Raw genomic sequence first — 23,558 nt, forward strand, 5'->3', positions numbered from 1 at the left:
GTCTGGCGTGCCAAGCTAGGGACCCAGCAGAGAAGCGTGGGTGACACTCGAGGGGATACCACGTCTACTCAAATGTACGGGACGCCTTTAAAGCATACACTCGAGGACAATATATATCTACCATTAAGGCTGTTAATAGGGCTCAGAGCATGAAGACTTACTTTGATACTTTGAAGGCTTTAGTGGAAGAACAAATAGCTCAATATGTAATGGATCCATCAGAGATCAATTTTAATGGTCTATTACATGCAAAACGAGCTCTACATCTTCATATGACAGAGTACGAGGATGGATCTTTATAAAAGATAAATAGAGGTCCTTTGAGCAGGGGGACAGAAATGGTAGTTTTTTGCGATGATGACCCAACATGAGCTTTCTACTACTTTAATTTCTCTTCGGGGGATATAGCTTCCTCACAATCCAATATCCTAGAGGCTTTCCGCCAATACTATCAGACATTGTATACATCCCAGCTGACTCCAGATTTTTTTGCCCAAAGATATGGCGGTTTAGTTGGATATGGTAGCACTTGCCTGGTTGTCGGACATGGAGAGAGAGGCCTTAGTAAGGCCTATAATACCAGAGGAAGTTCTCCTAATTATTGGTTCTTTCCCTATAGGGAAGTCACACAGGGACAGAATGGTCTCCCTTTTTTCATTTTTAAGGCTCATGGAGACCTTCTTGCCCCTTTTCTTGCTTCTTTATACTCCCATTGTTTGAAGGAGGGGGCACTGCCGGGTTGAAAGAGCCATGTACATATAGTTTTGATTGATAAATTACAAAAAAATCCATCCTTTTGCGCATCTTATAGACCTATTGCTCTCCTGAATACCAACTTTAAGATGCTGACAAAAACGTATTGCCCGATGACTACAGCCTATTTCGCCCACAATTATTGATTCGGACGAGACTGGGTTTATGGCAGGGAGGTCCACAGATGTGAATTTACGTGGGTTATATACTAACATCCAGGCTTAACAACTTAATATGGGCACCAGGGTTGTGGCCTCCTTAGACATAGAGAAGGCCTTTGACACTGTTGAGTGGCCTTTTCTGTGGGAGGTACTTTCCTAGGATGGGTTTTCCACTGGTATTTATCAAGTGAATACAGGTCCTATATAGATATTCTACAGCTGCAGTAAGACTGCCATCTTTGTTTTCTTTATATAGGGGTACTTGGCAGGGCTGCCCTCTATCCCTGGCCCTCTTTTCCATTGCGATGGAGTCGGTGGCAGAGGCTCTTAAAATATCTCCAAATATTAAGGGACTGAGAACTGGTTGGCTGGAGGAGAGGGTAGTCTTTTATGCAGCTGTCCTCCTATTGTTCCTAAATGATGCTGGACCTTACCTACAGGGGGCTTTACAGATATTACTTCTCATTCATTACAGGGTTGGCTGGACAAAATCTTTGCTATTGCCAATAGATATAGAAGCTCAGAATAGAGCTCCTTCTGACATTCCATTACAATGGGTAGAGAATTTTAAGCATCTTGGAGTGGTGATATCTAGACAGGCTTCAGAGTTAATTTCTCAGAATTTGACCCCAGTCTTGAGGGATATGCGGCTGAAATTGAAAGCATGGAAATCTTTACCATTATCCTTATTGGGATGAATCAATCTTTTAAAAATGAAAATTATTTCAAAATTCACATATTTCTTTAGACATTCTCCTCGGTGGATCCCTAGCTCATTCTTTGTAAGACTCGATCAATTACTTTGCTCCTTTTTTATGGGGCCCAAAAAAACCTAGCTATAAACTGACAACTTTGATGCGCCCCTGTAATCAGGGTGGTCTAGCTTTTCCAGATCTTTATAAATATTTTTTAGCTACTCAGCTGGTGACGGCCGCATGGTGGTTATGCTCAGATTTATCAAATCCTTCCACTTGGTTGGAAGCAGCAGAGGTGAAGTCTACAGAAGCTCTTAAGTTTTTATTATTCAGAGGCTCTCAGGCACCCTATTATTTGACCCTCTCAGTGCTTACCACTATCCGAGCTTGTGGGGCTGGGCTTAGATGTGAGAACTATCCCAGAGCAGCAATCTCTCCAAATGCCACTTTATGGCTGAATCCTACTCTACCCCAGTTCTAATAACTACCGGAAACGATTGTATGGACGAAGTATAGTGTTAAGTTGGTTCCTAAGGTTGTAAGTAATCAGAAGTTATCCTCTTTTTCTTTACTTACATTAAATTTTCATGTACGGTACCTAGTTCCCATTTGTTTAGATATTATCAGCTTACTCATGTCTTCAATGCCCAGTACCCACAAACTAATCCAATGAATGAACAATCTATTTTGGAAATGGTACTCCGGTCTGAGTGTTTGGTGAAACCTACTTCTAGATTGTATTCTCATTTTATCACAGTTTCTCTCCTGGTGTTAGAGGGACTTAGGGTGAGATGGCTGTGGGACATTCCTGATTTAGACAACGATGACTGGGATTAAGTGTGGGATTCTCCTTTTTGATCTTTGATCTCATTAAGAGACCGTTTGATTCAATTTAAATTGGTACATAGAGTTTATTTTATGCCACATCGACTTCACAGGATGAACCCTACATACTCTCCTGACTGTTGGCGGTGTGGTGCGGCTCTGGGAGATTTCACACACATCTTCTGGACTTGTCCCTATATTTCAGGATTTTGGATGAAGGTGGTGGCTTTGTTAAACTCTATTTTATACGTTCACATGCCAGTCTCCATGTCAGTGTGTTTGTTGGGCCTGGTTAAGGATATTCGTTAATATTACTTTGTTTTATGCAAGAAAAGCTATTGCCCTGTATTGGAAGAACCTTTCCTGCCCACATTAGTACAACTGGTTAATAACAGTGTACATATATATATATATATAGAGAGAGATAGAGATATATATATATATATATATGAACAAAGGCTGTCCTTGTAAATACAAAAAAATTTGGGCTAAGTGGTTGGAGGAGACCTGTATTGCATCCCCCAACAATATACATTTTTAATTTTCAATATAAAATTTCAGATATGATACTGACACATATATTGCTATAGATGATATGGTTTATTTGTGAAATGATTTACCAAGGATATTGTGGCAGCGGAGGGGTTTTAGGTATTAAATAATAATTTTTCTACTTATTAGAAGAGAGAGAAGGAAAAGGGGGGGAAAAAAATTATATTGTGATCCGATGAGGATCCCAATGAGGAATGTATACTTTGACAAAAGTGTATTTTTTTTGTGTGTGTATTGTGTTTTTGTAGTGTGTACTGTATTTGTGCTAGTGTTGTTGATTTAAAAAAAAAAAAAAAAAAAGATTTACAAGAAAAAAAAAAAACAAAAATGAAGCAAGGGAAAACTACTTGCAAGAACATTAAGAGGACAACAATCCACGACATCTATAGTAAAGATCTTAAAGATAAACGGGGAAATAACATATGATCCAACCGAAATTGTAAAAACATTTCAAGAATACTATGATAAACTATATAATATAGAAATACAACAGGAAAATAAAAAAGAGGAAAGGGCAGAAAAAATTAGAAAATATATTAACGAAACAGCGTTACCAAGATTTCCTAAAGAAATAACTGAGAAAATGGAAGAAGAAATTACAACAGAAGAGATCCAACAGGCAATTGCCGAACTGGCCCTGGGAAAGAGCCCAGGACCAGACGGTTATACAACAAGGTTCTATAAACGGTTTCAAGAACTAATCATACCCATACTTAAAAAAACATATAACTCTATAACGAAAATACAGACCTTTGCACCACAGAGTACAGAAGCTCACATTGTATTAATCCCCAAACCAGAAAAAGATCATACATTAAGTAAAAATTACCGCCCTATTTCATTAACAAACATAGATATTAGACTATATTCAAAAATTATTTCTAATAGATTAACCCCTATTTTGCCAGAATATATAAAGCTGGACCAAACGGGTTTTACAAAGGGGCGGGAAACTAGGGATAATATAATGAAGACCTGTACTCTGTTGGAATATGCCCAGAGAGCCGCCATCCCGGCCTGCTTATTAACCATAGACGCTGAGAAAGCTTTTGATAGGGTGGGATGGCGGTTCTTAGTGGAGGCACTAATACAGTTAGGATTAGGCCCAAAAATGTTAGGTTGGATTATGGCACTATATGCCAATTCAAGAGCCAAGGTAAGAATAAACGGAATACTATCAGAATACATAAAGATATCGAATGGTACCCGCCAAGGTTGCCCCTTATCCCCTTTATTATATATAATAGTGATGGAACATCTAATCAATGCAATTCGGAAAAATAAAGATATACAAGGGATTAAAATTAAGGATAAAGATTATAAATTGGCCGTATACGCGGACGATCTATTATTATATATAACAAATCCAATCATAACAATTCCTAATATAATAAAAGAATTAGATCGATTTGGGGAACTAAGCAATTTTAAGGTAAACTATGAGAAATCGGAAATGATGAACATCACAATAAAAGAAGAATTACAGATACTCTTGCAGGAGGATTTTCCGTTCAGATGGCAAAAAGAGGCAATCAAGTACTTGGGAGTCATGATTCCGAAGGATTTGAAACAAATACAAGAATTAAATCATAATACGATCATACGTAAAATAATAAAACAAATGCAAAAATACGAAAAAATAACATATTCTTGGTTGGGTAGAATAAATATAGTAAAAATGGAGATACTGCCAAAGATATTATACATATTCCAAACATTACCTATTGTTCCATCTAGGAAAATAATGATAGATTTAAGGAAAGCTATAAGTAGCTTTGTATGGGCAAAAAAAAACTGCCGAATAAAAAGAGAAACATTAACTAGAACAAAAGAAGATGGAGGGCTCGCATTGCCCGATTTTGTAAAATATATGCAAGCTGCATCACTGGTTAGAATTATAAATTGGCAACATGATAAAGAAAAAAAACAATGGGTAACGTTGGAAGAGACAATTACGGGAATACAACTTAGATTTTTACCTTGGATAAAACCTGAATTAAGAACAAATAAAAAGGAAATGCCAATTTTCGTGAGAGCTACTCTAAAAATTTGGGACGCAATGCTGAAGAAGGGAAAGCTATCCTCCAGAACTGGACCATTGACTCCATTGATGTCCAACCCAGAATTTAAGCCAGCTTTGGAAGGGGCAAGATATTTAAATTGGAATAAGATGGAGAATGTAAGACTAGTACAGATTCTGGTGGATGGAAAAATGCCAAGTTTAATTGATCTCGGATTGGAAGTCAAAAATGATTGGTTGCAACATTATCAATTAGAAAAATTTATTGAGCTAAATAAAAATTTAATAATTAGACCATTAACTAAATTTGAACAAATAATATTAAAGGACCAAAACCATAAGAACAAACTATCTAAAATATATGAACTATTGCTACCCACGGGGGACATTAAAGACCTAATAGAAATTAGAAAATGGGAGGAAGAATTAGGAGAGACAATTACAGAAAAAGAATGGAAAAAAGTTTTAGGGATAATACATAAAACCTCAACGGCATTAAAACATCAAGAAAGAAATTATAAAGTGGCATTGAGATGGTATTGGAGCCCAGTTGCGCTAAAAATAGTAAATAAAGGAAACACAGATAAGTGCTGGAGGTGTGGGATAGAAAAAGGAACACTGGAACATATTTGGTATAGATGTACAAAAGTGAGAAATTTTTGGTTAAAAATTTTTGAGATATACCAAAAAGTGACGGGAAAAGAATTAATCCCAGACGTAAAGGTAGCATTGTTTTCTCTTACGATAGATACACTGGATAGTATGAAAAATGGGATAATTCAACATATGACAACAGCAGCCAGAACAATAATAGCACGTAAATGGAAAGAAACAACTAGTCCAACAATATCAGAATGGATATGCGAAATGAACGAGATATGTTTTATGGAAAAACAAACAAGAGAAGAAGGCTATGTAAAAAAACATACCAATAGTGTGGAAGAAATGGGAAGAATTTCGGTCCTCAAAAGGAATGGTAGAATATTTATAATTTAAAGAAAAGGGGAAGGAGGGAGAGGAGGGGGGAGGGGAGGGAGAAAGGGAGGATTATTGTTTTCTTGTTTTTTTTTTTTTTTTTTTTTTTTTTTTTTGTGATAAATGATGAGTAAAGTGTTTTGTGTTTTGGGAATAATGGTGTATGATGTTGTTGTAAATGGATATGTTTGGTTAATGTTTATTATAAAAATAATAAAGAATGGATTTGAAACAAAAATGAAGCAAGGAAGCTAGAGGAAGACTTACGTTTTGGCGGTGACATCCACGTACTGACCAGGACGGAAATGTGCCGCATAAAGGGGAGTACCTGAAAGTAAGAGACGAAGAGGAAGAATTTGATCACTAAATCCTTTGAAAAACACTGTCACTGTAATTTTGGCATGGATGAAGACTTGATTAAGTGTACGTAACTCTGATCACTAAAAATTCCATATACAGTAAGCTTAAAGGAAAAGTCCAGCCTAAGCTCGTTTGGCTGGTCTTCTCCTCTGGGTCACAAGAGTGCAATTCGTTTTGCACTCCTCTGACCCATTTTCAGCAGAGAGCAGTCTGAAGTCCGCTCTCTGCTGATGTCACGCAGATCAGTGCAGGCACTGCGTCATCCTGTCCTGAGAGTCTGGATCCACCAGGTGCCTGGATTAATAACCCTCTCAGCAAGATGCTGAGACGACCGCCATCTGCCCCTCCACAGCTCAGCGCTCCAATGAGCATGGAGGAGCAGATAGGAGAGCTGCTGTTTAAAGGCAGCAGCTCTCTGCTCGGGGAGCCGAGAGAACTGAGCCATCAGCGATGTTCGATCGCTCGGTTTTCAGTGCACAGATGCAAGGGGACCGATGCTGCATCCACCTAGGTACGTATGATGGCAGAAAAAAAACATCAAACTTGCACTTCTCTTTTAGACACAATAATATAATTGTAAACAGAAGAAAACCATGCTGAATGCCCAAAGAAAAACTGTAATATACAACTGCTGCCACAATACCCTAATACAAGGCATACATAAAATAAAACACAATTGTGCAGTGCTCATGAATTATAATACATATAGGAATTGAATATAGTACTTAAACTATACAAAAAGCTAAAACATAAATGTAAATGTATCAGTGCTTAAAATTTTACTGAACCCAGAACAGTAAAATTAGTCTGTATGTGCAGTAAAGCATGCTTGTTATACTCACTGTGGAAACTAAAGGGTTGATCCTCTGCATTGTGTAAAAATGCTGTTTGCTCCTGTCTTCTCCAATCATCCAATCAGTTTTATTTTTTTTCTTGTAAGAGTGAATGTGATCAGCACAGGGCTAATCAGCACTAACCAGAAAGGGAGTTAGGGGTCCTGCAGCCTCATAGGACAGTCAGGGGAGAATGAAATCTCCTCCTACAAGTTTTAACTAGTGCTCTGCTGGACACTGATAGAAGTCACAAGACTGCTCTAACTGCTGATGAGAAAAGGTATTTAGAAGTTTATATTTACAAACATAATTGCATTTCCATGTTTGAATAGTGAATGGAGGGTCCTGGGTTTAGTAACACTTTAAATACAAACAAAATGCGTAAACAAGAATATGCAAAGTCCCACAATAAAAACCAAAAGCTGTCAATAGTGATTTCTTGTGTATATAACAGATAAAGAGGTGCATTCCAAGGGAAAACGTCTGAATTCCAGTTGTTAGAGCCGCTCTATGAGTCACCCCAGTGCGTGAGGAGTGGGGAGTTACCGGATTCCAATGACCTTCATTTAAGGTCACAATGCATTTTTGTATATGCTTTGGCTCCACAGAACCTCAGATCATATCACTGGGATCTCATCAAGGCAGTTAAATCAAACTTTCGGAGAGATCGGTGCATGGAGTTTCAGGCTGGGTTCACACTGTTGTGATGTCAGACATCGCATGTGATTCGCACCACACATGCTGTGCAAATCACATGCAATGTCTGTGCGATGCAAATTCAGCCATACAGATTTTATGGCTGAATTTGCATCACATTCGGACCAAAGCTGTGCAAGACCCTTTTTGGTCCGCACCAGAATCCTATTGCATGGGCGTTCATGCTCTGTGACATGGCAACAAGCTATACATATAGTTTCCTGGTTTATGATCGAAAAGATAGAAGCGTGGAGCCTCGTGACTGCCCAGACTATATAGGGAGCAGCAGCAAGATTGTTTGGGTACGGGGTCACCCTTGTTTGGAAAGGGGTACCATTTATACAAGCATGCAACTTTTTAGACACCACCTTTAATTAGGAATTGTCTCATCTGCCAGCTTGCGATCTAATCGCCGGGGCTTCCCCCAACGGCTTGTAGATACTCAACTTAAATGGGGGAGGGGGGCTGCATGAGATCCAATGAATTGCTTGCAGTTCGTTCTGTCTTCCATTCATGCAGACAAGTCAGTCCAAATTACTACGGTGACTAGTGTTGTTGGGAAGCCCCTCTGTGTCCACAAATACAACCTTAAAATGGGAGGGCCAGATGACCAGATGAAGGCACTGTATTTAATTGCCTGTAAGGTCAGACGCTGGTACAAAAAAAGTGTCTGTATACCTATTCCAATTGGCTCTGTTCAACGGCTTCTGGATGAACTGGATCCTTCATAAAATTCCAGGAAGAAATCACAGCCCTTCTGTATCCAGAAGGTGCTGTGGCCCAATTTCCCAATCCAAATGCAGTGAGCCCGCGGCATGAGAGGCATTCTCCGGATCTCGTCCCTGGTACCCCTACACAAAGAAGATGTGGTTGGGTCTGTAAAAAATGTGGACATAGGCGTGACACCTGCTATTACTGTCCCTCCTGTTCTGACCAACCTGTCTCTGCAGCGAAGACTGTTTCCATCGCCCAATACTAATCGGAGTATTAGCATAGGGTACAGCATGGCACAGTCCTAGGCCACACTTTTCACAGATGGACAGACATTTTGAGAGACCCTAACCCGGGAACCTTTACAGTTACAAATAAAAGTGTAAAAAAAATAAAATAAAAAAGTAATAATTATATTATATATATATATATATATATATATATATATATATATATATATATATATATATATATATATATATATATATATATATATATACACACACACACACACACACACACACACACACACATATATATATCCAAAAATAGTTGGTTTTATTATTTGACTGTCTTACTGTATTTTATGCTATACTGTAATGTTTTATTGTGTTTGCTTTGCAGGTATGTCATTCTGTTTTACTGTACTGTTACTGTTTTATTGTTAACCATTGTTTGCTTTGCAGGTACGCCATTCAGCTGCAGCACAGATTTGTTTATTTTGACAGCAACAGGGTTTGCTCTCACGCTATGCAAATCAGCGATTTCAGCGCTGTAGGAGGTGATTTCACCACCACAGTTAAAAAAAAAGAGCATGTATGCCGAAGCATAGGCGCAGGAGAGGACATAGGGGCACATCGCCCCTATGCTTTGGCATATATTTTTATTTACTTTCCTTGGCAGAGAGTAGGTGGATGCAAGGTGGTATTCTAATGGTGGGCATCCCACTGATTAATCAATGTGAATGGAGGAATCTGTTGTTCTTTATTCATTTAACCCACAGGCTGCATGAAAAAAAACATTACAATATATGCCCAACAAGGACCAGTGATCACCACCGGGGAACCCCTGAATGCAGCCAGTGGTTACGCCAACTGACCATAGAGCTCCAATCATCTCTATGGCCTAAGAAACCAAAAGCTATGAGCATATCATGACTTCGGTTTTGCAGATATAAACAGTGCCATTGGGAAAGCATCTTATCACACCAATCTTAGAATCTAATAGACCCCAAAGTAAAAAATAAATAACAAGCGTATCTGCCACTACCTATTGCTACCATAGGGGGTATTTACATTCCCTGTGATAGCAATAAAAATGCAAAAAAAAAAAATGCAAATAAATTAAAGGAACAGTGTAAAAAAAAAAAGAAAAAAAAAAAAAAAAAAAGGAAAATAAACGATAACAAAAAATAAATAAAAATGAAAGCACCCCCCCCCCCGCCGTGTTCACGCGCAAAGGCAAATGCATGTATTGGTCATGTGTCATACAGTCATGGCTCAGAATTTTTTTCCAGAAAATCAAGTATTTCTCACAGAAAAGTATTGCAGTAACACATATTTTGCTATACACGTTTATTCCTTGTGTGTATTGGAACAAAACAAAAAAAAGGGAGGAAAAAAAGCAAATTGGACATGTCACACAAAAAAATGCCCTGGTCAAAATTCTTTGCACCCTTAACTTAATATTTGGTTGCACATCCTTTGGAAACAATAACTGAAATCAGTTACTTCCTATAACCATCAATAAGCTTCTTACACCTCTCATCCGGAATTTTGTACCACTCTTCCTTTGCAAACTGCTCCAGGTTTCTCTTATTGGAAGGGCGCCTTTTCCCAACAGAAATTTTAAGATCTCTCTACAGGTGTTCAATGGGATTTAGATCTGGACTCATTGCTGGCCACTTTAGAACTCTCCAGCGTTTTGTTGCCATCCATTTCTGGGTGCTTTTTGACTTATGTTTGGGGTCATTGTCCTGCTGGAAGACCCAAGACACAAACCCAGCTTTCGGACACTGGGCTCTACAGTGCGACCCAAAATCCTTTGGTAATCCTCAGATTTCATGATGCCTTGCACACATTCAAGGCAACCAGTGCCAGAGGCAGCAAAACAACTCCAAAACATCATTGAACTTCCATCATATTTCACTGTGGGTACTGTGTTCTTTTCTTTGTAGGCCTCATTCGGTTTTCGGTAAACAGTAGAATAAATATGCTTTACCAAAAAGCTCTACCTTGGTCTCATCTGTCCACAAGGCATTTTTCCCAGAAGGATTTTGGCTTACTCAAGTACATTTTGGCAAACTGTAGTCTTGCTTTATGTCTCTGTATCAGCAGTCCTCCTGGGTCTCCTGCCATAGGGTTTCATTTCATTTAAATGTTGACGGATAGTTCGCGCTGACACTGCTGCTCCCTAAGCCTACAGGACAGCTTGAATTTCTTTGAAACTTGTTTAGGGCTGCTTATCCACCATATGGACTATCCTGCATTGCAACCTTTCATCAATTTTTCTCTTCCGTCCACGCCCAGAGAGATTAGCTACAGTGCCATGGGTTGTAAACTTCTTGATTATGTTGCGCACTGTGGACAAAGGCCAATCTAGATCTCTGGAGATGGACTTGTAACCTTGAGATTCTTGATATTTTTCCACAATTTTGGTTCTCAAGTCCTCAAAGAGTTCTCTTCTCCTCTTTCTGTTGTCCATGAACTTCTCTCCTTTTTATCTGCTTTCAGGTGTGATTTTTATATTGCCCACACCTGTTACTTCCCCCAGGTGAGTTTAAAGCGGGATTCCACCCTAAAGTGGAACCTCCGCTGATCGGAACCCCCCCCCCTCCGGTGTCACAATTGACACCTTTCAGGGGGGAGGGGGGTGGAGATACCTGTCAAAGACAGGTATTTTCACCCATTTCCGGGCATAGACTCCCACGGGAGTCTACGCCATTTTCTGCCCTGCCGCGCTGTCTGCTGGGACACACACGGGTCCCAGTGACAGCGCGGAGATTTCCTATTGCGCGGCGCAACTCGCGCATGCGCAGTAGGGAACCGGGAAGTGAAGCCGAATCGCTTCACTTCCTGATTCCCTCACCTAGAATGGCGGCGGCAGCAGCCGAGGCCCGATCGGTCGATCGGCCTCGGCTACCGGCATCACTGGAACCCGGGACAGGTGAGTGTCCATTTATTAAAAGTCAGCAGCTGTAGTATTTATAGCTGCTGGCTTTTAATTTTTTTTTTTTGGCGGAATCCCTCTTTAAAGTAGCATCACATGCTTGAAACAATCTTATTTATTCACAATTTTGAAAGGGTGGCAAGAATTTTGACCAGCCCATTTTTGGAATTTTGTGTGACATTATGTCCAATTTGCTTTTTTCCTCCTTTTTTTGTTTTGATTTTCTGGAAAAATTTCTGGGGTGCCAACAATTTCGGCCATGACTATATGTAAACAGCAATTGCATCCTGCATGTGAGGTATCACTGTGAACGTCAGATTTAGGGCAGTAATTCTAGCAGTAGACCTCCTCTGTAAATTTAAAGTGGTAACCTGTAAAGGCTTGTAAAAATGTATGTAGTTTGTCACCGCTGCATGGGTGTGCATAATTTTAAAGCATGTCTGGTATCTATGTACTCAACATGAGATCATTTTTTTTTTTAACCAAACATTTGGCAATATAGTGTGTTTTTGTTCATTAAAATCCCAAAAAAGATATTGCAACACCTATCATTTTAATCTGTAGCGCCCCGGCTTTAAAAAAAACACATATATAATGTTTGGGGGTTCAAAGTAATTTTCTAACAAAAATAAATACATTTTTTCATGCAAAGTGTCAGAAAGGACTTGGTGGTTCAAGTGGTTAGAAGAGTGGGTGAGGTGTGGCATACGCTTATAATGTTGGGCATAAAATGCCAGGACAGTTCAAACCCCCCAAATTACCCCATTTCGGAAAGCAGACACAAGCTATTTGCTGAGAGGTACATGGAATATTTTAGATTTTGCTACAAGTTTCGGGATAATTACAATATATTTTTTTTTTTTTTACACCAAGTTGTCACTTCAATGATATATTGCTCAAACATACCATGGGTATATGTGAAATTACACCCAAAAATACATTCTGATGCTTCTCCCGAGTATGGGAATACCACAAGTGAGACTTTTTGGCAGTCTAGCCGCATACAGGGCACTGAAAACCCACCGCTTTCAGGCTTCCAAAAGGCGTAAATTGTTGATTTCACACATCACTACCTATGACAGTTTCGGAGGCCATAAAATGCCAAGACAGCACAAAACTCCCCCAAATTACCCCTTTTCGGAAAGTAGATACCCCAAGGTATTTGCTAAGAGGCATGGGGAGTATTTTGCAGCTGGAAAATTAGGAAAGAAAAGGAAAATTTCTTTTTTACATTTTCAAAACTTTGTGATAAAAAGCGAGAACTGAAAAATACTCAACATGCCTCACAGCAAATTGCTTGAGGTGTCTACTTTCTGAAAAAGAGTAATGGGTGGGGGGGGGGGTTGTGCTATATTGGCCTTTTTATGCCCTCCGAAACGGTGGTAGGTAGTGAGGAGTAAAATCACCATTTTACACCTAGAAAGCCTGAATGTGGTGATTGGTTTTCAGGGTCCTGTACTCAGCTAGGCTCCCAAAAAGTTCCACATGTGGTATCCCCATACTCGGGTGAAGCAGCAGCATGTATTTTGGGGTATAATTTCACATATACCCCATGGCATGTGTGAGCAATATATAATTTCAGTGACAACTTTGTGTAAAAAAATTTTTTTTTTAAATCTCAATTTTCAATCACCGGTGACAAAAAAATTAAAACATTCAATGGGCTCAACATGCCTCTCAGCAATTTCCTTGGGGTATCTACTTTCCAAAATAGGGTCATTTGGGGGGTTTGTACTGCCCTGCCATGTTAGCACCTCAAGAAATTAGATAGGCAGTCATAAATTAAAAGCTGTGTAAATTCCAGAAAATGTACCATAGTTTGTAGACACTATAACTTTTGCACAAATTCAAAAATATACTACACTTAAGGTTTTTTTTTTACCCAAGACATGTGACTGAATAAATGTTGGCCTAAATGTATTGAGTTTATTGGATTTTTTAAAATAAAGTTGAAATGATAAATTGTTTCAAAACTGTGGGTCTTTTTTCGCCATCACAAAAAAAAAAAATCCCAGAGGTGATCGAAAATATCACCAAAATAAAGCTCTATTTGTGGGGAAAAAAAAGGAGCAAATTTTGTGTACAGCATTGCATGACCACGCAATAACCAGTTAAAGCAGCGCAGTGCCAAATTGCAAAAAGTGCTCTGGTCATGAAGGGGGTGAAACCTTCCGGGCCTGAAGTGGTTAATACATGAATCCAAAAGTGTCAACAAAATCGATTTTAGATAAGACTGTATTTAGGTTATCTGAACCTATCTGTATCTGAAATCACAAAAGCATTCCTAGTTGAGGGTAAAAAGTAATTTTCAAGATGAAAACGGCAGTAAGTTGGATAATACCTGGCTTTAGTATGGCATTGTCCGAAACCTTGAATTCACTGATTTTCTGCTTTGGTGGTACCGCAGCTTCCCTGTAGAACTCCATAAAACTTTCTGGTTTCTGCAAGATAAAAAAAAACAACTGAGTGGGAAGTTCAACAATGTGGAGCACTGAGTGTGCATATGGCAACCCAATATACAGTAGGTACTGACACTTACAGTATCTCACAAAAGTGAGTGCACCCCTCACATTTTTTTGATTTTTTTTTTATATCTTTCCGTGTGACAACACTGAAGAAATGGTACTTTGTTACAATGTAAAGTAGTGAGTGTACAGCTTGTATAACAATGTAAATTTGCTGTCCACTCAAAATATCTCAACACAGCCATTAATGTCTAAACCACTGGCAACAAAAGTAAGTACACCCCTAAGTTAAAATGTTCACATTATGAATATAGCCAATTACTTTACATGCAAAATATATATTGTTCTATTGAGGGTTTAGTACTATGCTAAACTTCCACAGTGAGTTATTGAGCCCATGTATCCGGAATTGGAAGCAGAGCAATCCTAATCTTACAGAAAGCAATTTAGTGGGCCGTCTGTAAAGTCACACTTGGATAATCCCATTTATTAGGTGAGGTCACAAAAAAGAAAATCCCATTTTATTTCTGCAAGACCATTTTAAGACATAATAGAACTTGTTTATAAAACTGAAAGCCAAGAAAACATAAGCCATTTCCCATAGCAACAAATTAAATTCTAGCTATACCTAGTTGTAGATTTTCAGTGCAGGTTAGAAAATGAATTTGAACACTTGAACAGCCTCATTATTTTTCCTTTGCAAAATGTCTAATAAATGACGTCAAAAAACATTTATGGAGCAATTACATTGCGGAAGCAAACATGGCGACAAAATAGTAAAAACAATAATATTATAAAAACTGTAAAAGTGCCATGCTATTTTACAAAGAACTTAAACAGTGTGAATTTTTTTTTTCTTTATATTTTTATTAGGTTTCTTTTTCACAATTACAAAACAATCCATTCTTTCATTCACTTGTGTTTTAAGATAGGAAAACGACAAAAATAAATACATTTATATATATATATATATATATATATATATAAAAAATTATATATCACATAGGGAGAAAACAAAGAGAACCCTACAAAAAGGAGGGAGATTATGCAACTTCAAATAACTCTATATCCCAATCTTTACCCTCTACCCTTTCTATTCCAATAATCCCTCATCTCACATATTTACATATTACCTAACCCTTTTTCTCTCTACACCACTCTCCCTCACATTCATTCTTTACTATTCTCCTTTAATTTAACAGCCCTTTTGCTTTTATATATTGCTATTTTCCCCCCTTTTTTTTCTAACCCCACCTTTTCCAAATCTTATTGAATTTCTTGTCTAATATATGATGTCCTTTCTTTAAGAATAATCACACTCATATTTTGTTCCCATTCCCTACTAAGAGGGAAGAAGATTGCCACTTCTGGGCTATAAGTTTCCTAGCCTGCAAGAGGCATCTCAAAATTGCTACGTTGATATCTTTTGGGTTACCCTCTCCCTCTACCCACCCCAGTATACATACCATGGGGTCCATATCGATGGATACCTCAAACACCTAAACTATATTATCTACTACTTCCCTCCAGTATCGAAATAGCTTGGGACATCGCCAAATCATATGGATTAAATCTCCCTCTGTCTTACCACATCTTGGACATTTAGCGTCATGTCTTCTACCAAACCTAAACAGTTTTTGCGGGGATAGAGAAACCCACGTTGCCAATTCAAGGATCCTTGCCCATTGTAGTTCTGATATATTTCCCACGTCCTTTTCCCATTTCTGCCTATGCGATCCTTTCTTTATTTCCTTCCGACTCCCTTTATGTAGATGTGGGTAGGTTTTGGAGATTAGGCCTTTCAATGATTTGGCTCTAAAAATGTGTTGTAAAAACAGAATAGTACACCATTCTATTGTCTTCTCTCTAAATTTTTCTGCCATTGCATGTCTAATTTGTAGATATCTAAAAGAGGATCTCTTTCAAAAATTGCAAAATCTTCCCTTAGTTCTTGAAAAGACTTGAACTTTCCATTTTGGAATAGCTGATAAATATACTTTATACCCAGTCTTTCCCATTCCCTAATTGGCCCCATTTGTTTGCAGCTCTACCAACTTGTTGTTTTCCCATAGGGGGGAGTATTCTGTGAATCCCCTATAGTCCAAAATTCCCTTTGTCACTTCCCACACTCTTGTCATTAAGTCAAGAGTGGAGAGTCCGGTAAATGGGTCCCTGATTCCACAGCCTCTACCACCGAATTACTGTATGTAAAAAACTCTGTAAGAGTCCCATTTTCTTCTCTTCCCCCCTCCGGCTGGCAACCACTCATATGTTGAAGCTGTGCCGCTAGAAAATAACGAACGTGATGTGGAAGAGCAACTCCTCCTTCCTTAATTGGGAGTTGTAAAGTACTTAAACTAATACGTGCTGATCTCCCTTTCCAAATTAATTTCCTGAAAATGGTATCTATCTTATTAGAACCATTTCTTGTGGATCCAAACCGGCGAGTTATGCAAAACATATAAAAGTTATGGTAAAAATATAATTTTAATTAAATTGCAATGACCTGCCATGGATAGAGGGAGTTTTTTTCCAGATTTTGACTTTTCCCTTAAATTTAATTAATAGTGGTTCCAAATTATCAGCTATATATTGACTAGGGTCAATCTAGCGGGTCTACTGGTAATGAGATGGATTTTTCCCAGTTCATCCTGAGACCAGAAAACCAACCAAAGTTACTAATTGTACACAGTCTCCTTCAATGATTGTTGTACATCCCCTAAGTGTATAAGGAGATCGTCCGCGAACAGTAATACCTTTTCTTCCTCCACCCCTCTTTTATAACCTTTAATCCCTAAGGAAAACCTAAGAGATACAGCCAGGGGTTTGATCGCGAGGGCGAAGAGAAGAGGGGGACAAAGGACACCCCTGTCTCGTCCCCCTACGCAATCGAAACCTGGCAGAATGTTCATTATTCACTCTTACCCTTGCTTCTGGTGAAGCATATATAAGCTTCACCCATTTAATGAAGGTCGGCCAATCTGAAATTCTCTCAGAACCCTCCAGAGATATCCTCACTCCAGGGTATCAAAGGCCTTGGCGGCGTCCGAGAGTATAGCTCTATGACCATCTTCATCAGAGGATACTTAAAGATTTAAATAAACCCATCGTATATTTATACTGGTAGACCTACCAGGAATAAATCCTGATTGATCAGGGTGAACAAGTTTCTCTATAACTCTATTTAGTCTGGCCACCAAGACCTTTGCTAAGATCTTTATATCTGAGTTCAATAAGGAAATGGGTCTATATGAAGAGGGGTCAAGCAAATCTTTGTTTTCTTTAGGAATCACTATTATGGTAGATTCTGTCATAGAACGCGGAAGTTCACCTTTCATTGCCGCCCCAATTAAGAACCTTCAACAGTTCAGGAAGTAGCACCCCTCCATAGCGACGATAAATCTCAACGGGCAAACCATCTGGGCCTGGGGACTTCTGTCCTAACATTTCCTGCACGATCCATTGGATCTCCACTAGCGTTATCGGGCTGTCCAATACAGCCCTATCCTCCCCGGAGAGACAAGGGATGGTCAGATCATCAAAGAAACCATCCATTATTTCCCCCATCTACTCCTTTCCAGAGCTATATAGATCTGTATAATAATCTCTAAACCTATCTACTATTTCCGGTGTATATGTAGATGTCCTGCCCTCCCTTATGGTGATCATTGGCACAACTGAGGATGGGGAATTCGTTCTAGCTAAATGAGCCAGCATTCGGCCTATACTTTCCCCCTCACCGAAGGCTATTTGTTTTTGAAAGATAAATTTGTTCTCAGCTTTGCTTAGCATTATCAACTGGTAAATCTGCTGCGCCTCCAACCAAACTCCCAGGTTGCCTGGTGTCAAATCATTGACATATTGTTCTTCCGTATATGTCACTCTTTCTGATGCCCGTTGTTCCCTATCCTTAGGCTGTTTCTTGATTTTCGATATTTGCTGGATCAGAAGTCCTCTAGGGAAAGCTTTCAGTGTATCCCACACTACGCCCTGTGGAGCTGTGCCAGTATTCAAATCTATACACATTCTCTAAGTGCAATCAAAACCTCCTGTGAATCTCCCATGAGTTCCAGCCAGGAGGGACTAATTTTCCACTCCCGAAGGTATTCTCCCTCCCCTATTTCCAATGAGGCTATCCTTGGGGAGTGGTCCGAGAGGCCTCTTGGCATATATTTCAGACCGCTCACCATCGTAATCGCCTCATTGTTCCCCAGTATCAGATCAATCCTTGATAAAGTGGAGTGTGACCTGGAAAAACAGGAGAAACTCAGAGTTTCTGGGTTCTGTAGACTCCAAATGTCTTTCAGGCCCACCTCTTCCATGAACTGGGATAGTCGACCATCTACTATACCTCCCCGTTGTATCCTCTCGGGGAACCTGTCCAAAGTCTGGTCAATATTAAAGTCCCCTACAACCAATAATGGAACTCCTGGCTTGTCCAATATAAACTCTACCAACTCATACAAAAACAGTGTGAATTAACCGCTACAAAAACGTGGGTTAAAAGTGCAAACACCAAGAAAAAGCTTGAGGAGTTCATTCATTATCCTCATAAGGACTCAAGTGATGAGTGATGTCAAACAAACCAGAAAAATCCTCATTGACCACACATAGCCGCTTACCAGATACCCATGACCACTACAAAGAAAGCGGTCAACAACCGCAGTAGATATCAGTGATTGGGATTGGCGTTTTGTCTTATGACGCCCCCGACGACATCTTATGATGGTGAAACAGTTGGGTGGAGCCACAATGTAGGACATTGTCACGTACCGGAATAGACTGCGGCCATCTTATTGGTCATCTTTTTTGGTTTAAAACAAAAGCTATATCAATATGTTGGGCTTCTTTTATCCTATGAAAGTGCAATACTTTAAATAAGTGTTTCTCAACCTTTTTACCTTGGAGGAACCCCTGGCAAAAAGTTTGAGATCTCAAGGAACCCCTGAAATAATGTTTACATCTACAGCCCACGGAACATTGGTATGATCAGCGAGCTGTTAATAACAAAACATATTTGTAGAAATAGCATTAAATAAAAGAATAAATATTAAAACGTACTTATTTAACGTGAAACTCGTGCTTTCTTTTCCTGCAGAGCCGATCCATTCAGAGCACATTACAGGGGACATTACATGGGACAGGGGACATGACAGGGGACATTGCATGGGGCAGGGCACATTGCATGGGGCAGGGCCCATGACAGGGCACATTACATGGGACAGGGCACATTACATGGGCCAGGGCACATGACAAGGCACATTGCATGGGGCAGAGCACATGACAGGGCACATTGCATGGGGCAGGGCACATTGCATGGGGCAGGGCACATTACTGGGCACATTACATGGGACAGGGGACATTACATGGGTCATACTTCACAAGCTCTAGCAGCAGGTCTGTCCTCACTCTGGTGCAAACAGACAGGCTCAGACTAAGTCCAGCAGACATTAACCTTCATAGACATACATGTTGCAGTGCTCCGGTAAGGACTACCATTCTCATAATCCTCCTCGTCTGCATGCAAGTCCTCTCTGCTACCCCTCTCTTGGTCTTTTATCCTCTGATTTGATCAGATTCTTAACTGCCAGGACTCAGAGGGTGGGGGAGAGCAGAGAGTGACCAGACCATGGCTTTTGCTGCAGGATGTGACAAAGAAAAATATCAGGAAAGACCTACTAGAACAGCTGAACTTTATTTGGGGTTAATCAGAGGCACTTTAAATCATGGCTCGACAAACCCTAGGCACCAGGTCGCCAATGCGACCAGAAAACGAAACCTGGCGCCTACGCTGCCACCAGCCCACTCACCATTGATGCCCCAGACATGCAGCGCATTAACACTGACTGCTGTCCTCCTCCCTCCTCCACACTCAGCGACTCTGGCAAGCATCAAGCGCTAATCAACTGAGAGAGGAGAGAGGAGGATCTGTCAGATTTCAGCTTGATGTCGGGGTGGGCGGGACCCGGCCGGAGAGGGCGGGATCCAGCAGCTATCAAACACCAGCCAATGGGATCTGGGCGGGCCGCTACTTGTATGTGGCCCGCCTCTTTTCTTAAGCAGCCCAATCGTTGGCTGATGTTTGATAGCTGCTGAGTCCTGCCCACCGCGGCCGGACCCCACCCACCCTGACATTAAGCTCAAATCTGACAGATCTGCCTCTCTGTTACTTGTCAGTTTCACACCCAGGCTGGGTCGCGCCCACCCTCAACATTAAGCTCAATTCTGACAGCTCCTCTGTTACTTTTCAGTAACAGAGTGCTCAGTGTGCCACCTGCCAGAGCCACCGCCAACCAGCGCCACCTGCCAGTGCCACCTGCCAGTTCCACCTGCCAATGCGTAGTGTCTCTGCCAATCAGTGCCACCTGCCAGTGCCAAGCAGTGCCACCGCCGAATGCCATCCCCAATCAGTGCCACCTGCCACCACCTGCCAGTGCCGATCAGTGCCACCTGCCACCGCTAATCAGTGCCAACCAGTGCCACTGCCAATCAATGCCACCTGCAACCGTCTACCAGTGCCACCTGCCAATCAGTGTCACCTGCCACTACGAGTGCCACCTGCCACTACCAATCAGTGCCACCTGCTACCACCTGCCAGTGCCACTGCCAATCAGTGCCACCTGCCAGTGTCACCGCCAACCAGTGCCACTGCCAATCAGTGCCACCTGCCACCAACCAGTGGCATCTGCCGCCACCAACCAGTGGCACATGTCAGTGCCAACCAGCGTCACCTGCCACCACCAACCAATGCCACTGCCAATCAATGCCACCCGCAACCACCAACCAGTGCCACCTGCCACCACCAACCAGTGCCACCAGCAATTAGTGCCACCTGCCAGTGCCCCCTGCTACCAACCAGTGCCACCGCCAATCAGTGCCACCTGCTAGTGCCATCCAGTGTCCCTGCCAATCAGTGCCACCTGCCAGTGCCGTGTGCCACCGCCAACCAGTGCCACCGCCAATCAGTGCCACCTGCCAGTGCCAACCAGTGCCACCTGCCACCACCAACCAGTGCCACCACCAATTAGTGCCACCTGCCAGTGCCCCCTGCTACCCACCAGTGCCACCGCCAATCAGTGCCACCTGCTAGTGCCATCCAGTGTCCCTGCCAATCAGTGCCACCTGCCAGTGCCGTGTGCCACCACCAACCAGTACCACCGCCAATCAGTGCCACCTGCCAGTGCCAACCAGTGCCACCGCCAACCAGTGCCACCTGCTAACGCCAACCAGTGTCACCTGCCAGTGACAACTAGTGCCACCGCCAACAAGGACCCCCTGCCAGTTCCAAACCAGTGCCACCTGCCAATCTCCTGCCAGTGCTAATCAGTGATACGTGCCAGCGCCACCTGCCAGTGTCAATCAATGTCACCTGCCAGTGCCATCTGGCAGTTCCACGTGCCTGCCAGTGGCAACCAGTACCATCTGTCAGTCCCAAACCAGTGCCACCTGCCAGTGCCACCTGCCTAAGCCAACCAGTTCCATCTTTTGCCAGCCTTACTCTTTCTGGTCCGCCCATAACCCTGATGTAACAGCTTAACATTGGAGTTATTGACTGGGTGCTCCGTTGTGAGTTAGGGATAGGGGGTGAAAATGGCTGGCCTTATCCCGGGAGCTGACAATCCATACCACTCTTAAAAAAAAAAAAAAAAAAAAAGAAACTGGCTCCTTAATTCAAAGCAAATTTGTCAACCCCTGCTTTAAATGATGACAGGTGTGTACTGACTCCTATTTACCATGAGTTTGAATGTGATTGCCTAACTCTAAACACAGCTACATCCCCAGTTATAAGAGGGTGTGCACACTTATGCAACCTAATTATTTTTGTTTTTTATTTTTACCCCCCCCCCCTTCCTCAAAGATTTCAGTTGGTTTTGTACAGTTTATCGGTCACATTAAGGGTGGAAAAAGTTCTGAGATTATTCATCTTTGGCTCATTGTTTTACATCACAGAACCCTGACATTTTAACAGGGGTGTGTAGACTTTTTATATTCACTGTACAGTGCATCCTGAAAGTATTCACATCGCTTCACTTTTTCCACATTTTGTTATGTTACAGCCTTATTCCGCAATGGATTCAATGACAACGTGAAAGAAGTTTGTTTGAAATCTTTTAAAAAAAATAAAATAAATCACATGTACATAAGTATTCACAGCTTTTGCCATGATACTCAAAATTGAGCTCATGTTTTCAAACAAAATTTCAAACAAAATTCTTTCATTCAGCGAATGTACAAAGATTTTTCGTCTGAATATTCTCATCTGAAAATGGATCTGTGTGACAAACATAAGGCTTGGTGCACACCTATGCAGTTTTCTTTTGATCTGTTTCTGCCGTGCTTTTTGCTGTATGTTTTGATTTTTGCGCACATGATTATACTGCAATTTGCTTTTCTTTAGGCAAATTGCTGCAAAAACGCATTACATGCTTTTCTGCAGCTTCTTCTTTGAAGTACATTGAACCAGTAAAGCACCATTTTGCGTTAAAAGTCCCTGAACCTTTCAGATGTGAACGTGTGCCATAGGAAACCATGTAAATGAACTGTAGTGCATTCCTGAAAAAAGCACCAATAAACACATAGATGTGTTTAAGAATAAGTATGCACAATTAAAAGATATTATTAACCCCTTCCCGCTGAGCATACGCAGATGTGCATACTCAGCTTCCGGGGGTTATACCGGGATGATGCCCGCACCTGCAGCCATCATCCCGGTACAGTTGTTTTTTTATAGCGGACGATTGGCTATCCAGCCATAACAACCAATGCGGCTAAAAGCCACTCTGCTGTTATGCCGGAGGAGCGGGAGGGGGCTCCCCCCCCCCCTTCCGACGGTGTTAACGGTGCTCCCGCTCAATCGGGAGCACCGATTCACGATCCGCCACTTCTGACTGCTGGGCAGGGACTGAAATGAAGCATTAAGCGGCTTCATTACAGTCTCCTAATAGTGAACACGGAAGCGACGTCATGACGTCACTTCCTGTTTACTCGGCTGCCAATGGCGCCAGTTTTAAAAAAAATATACACTATTCAGAATCGCCCTTTTCGGTGATCTGAATACATTGAAATGTAAAGGAGGGATCGGGGGTCTTTCAGACCCCCGATCCCTCCATAGAGAGTACCTGTCACCACCTATTACTGTCACAAGGGATGTTTACATTCCTTGTGACAGCAATAAAAGTGATCAATTATTTTTATTTTTTTAAACAATTTATTCATTTTAAAATAAATATATATAAAAAAAATTGTAAGCGCCCACCGTCCCCGCAAGCTCGCGAAGCTAAGAAAACGTAGAAGGAAATCGCACCCGCACATGCAAACGGTGTTCAAATCTCGCATGTGAGGTA

The 23,558-nt window shown here is 41.1% G+C and overlaps 1 protein-coding gene across 1 annotated transcript in view; it reads right to left on the minus strand.

Annotated features, from left to right (window-relative positions):
* Positions 1-23,558, minus strand: part of MRPL3 (mitochondrial ribosomal protein L3) — a 159,235-nt gene that overhangs the window by 92,387 nt on the left and 43,290 nt on the right. The window contains exons 5-6 of the mRNA XM_077491510.1: positions 14,091-14,190; positions 6,249-6,309 (exon numbers count right to left, since the gene is read on the minus strand). Coding sequence (XP_077347636.1) covers positions 6,249-6,309; positions 14,091-14,190 — 161 coding nt within the window. The remainder of the gene's footprint in view (positions 1-6,248; positions 6,310-14,090; positions 14,191-23,558) is intronic.

Source organism: Lithobates pipiens, unplaced genomic scaffold (assembly GCF_037356315.1).
Source record: "Lithobates pipiens isolate NorthernLeopardFrog02 unplaced genomic scaffold, aLitPip1_a1.2 Scaffold_19, whole genome shotgun sequence".
In the NCBI taxonomy this organism is placed as follows: Eukaryota; Metazoa; Chordata; class Amphibia; order Anura; family Ranidae; genus Lithobates; species Lithobates pipiens.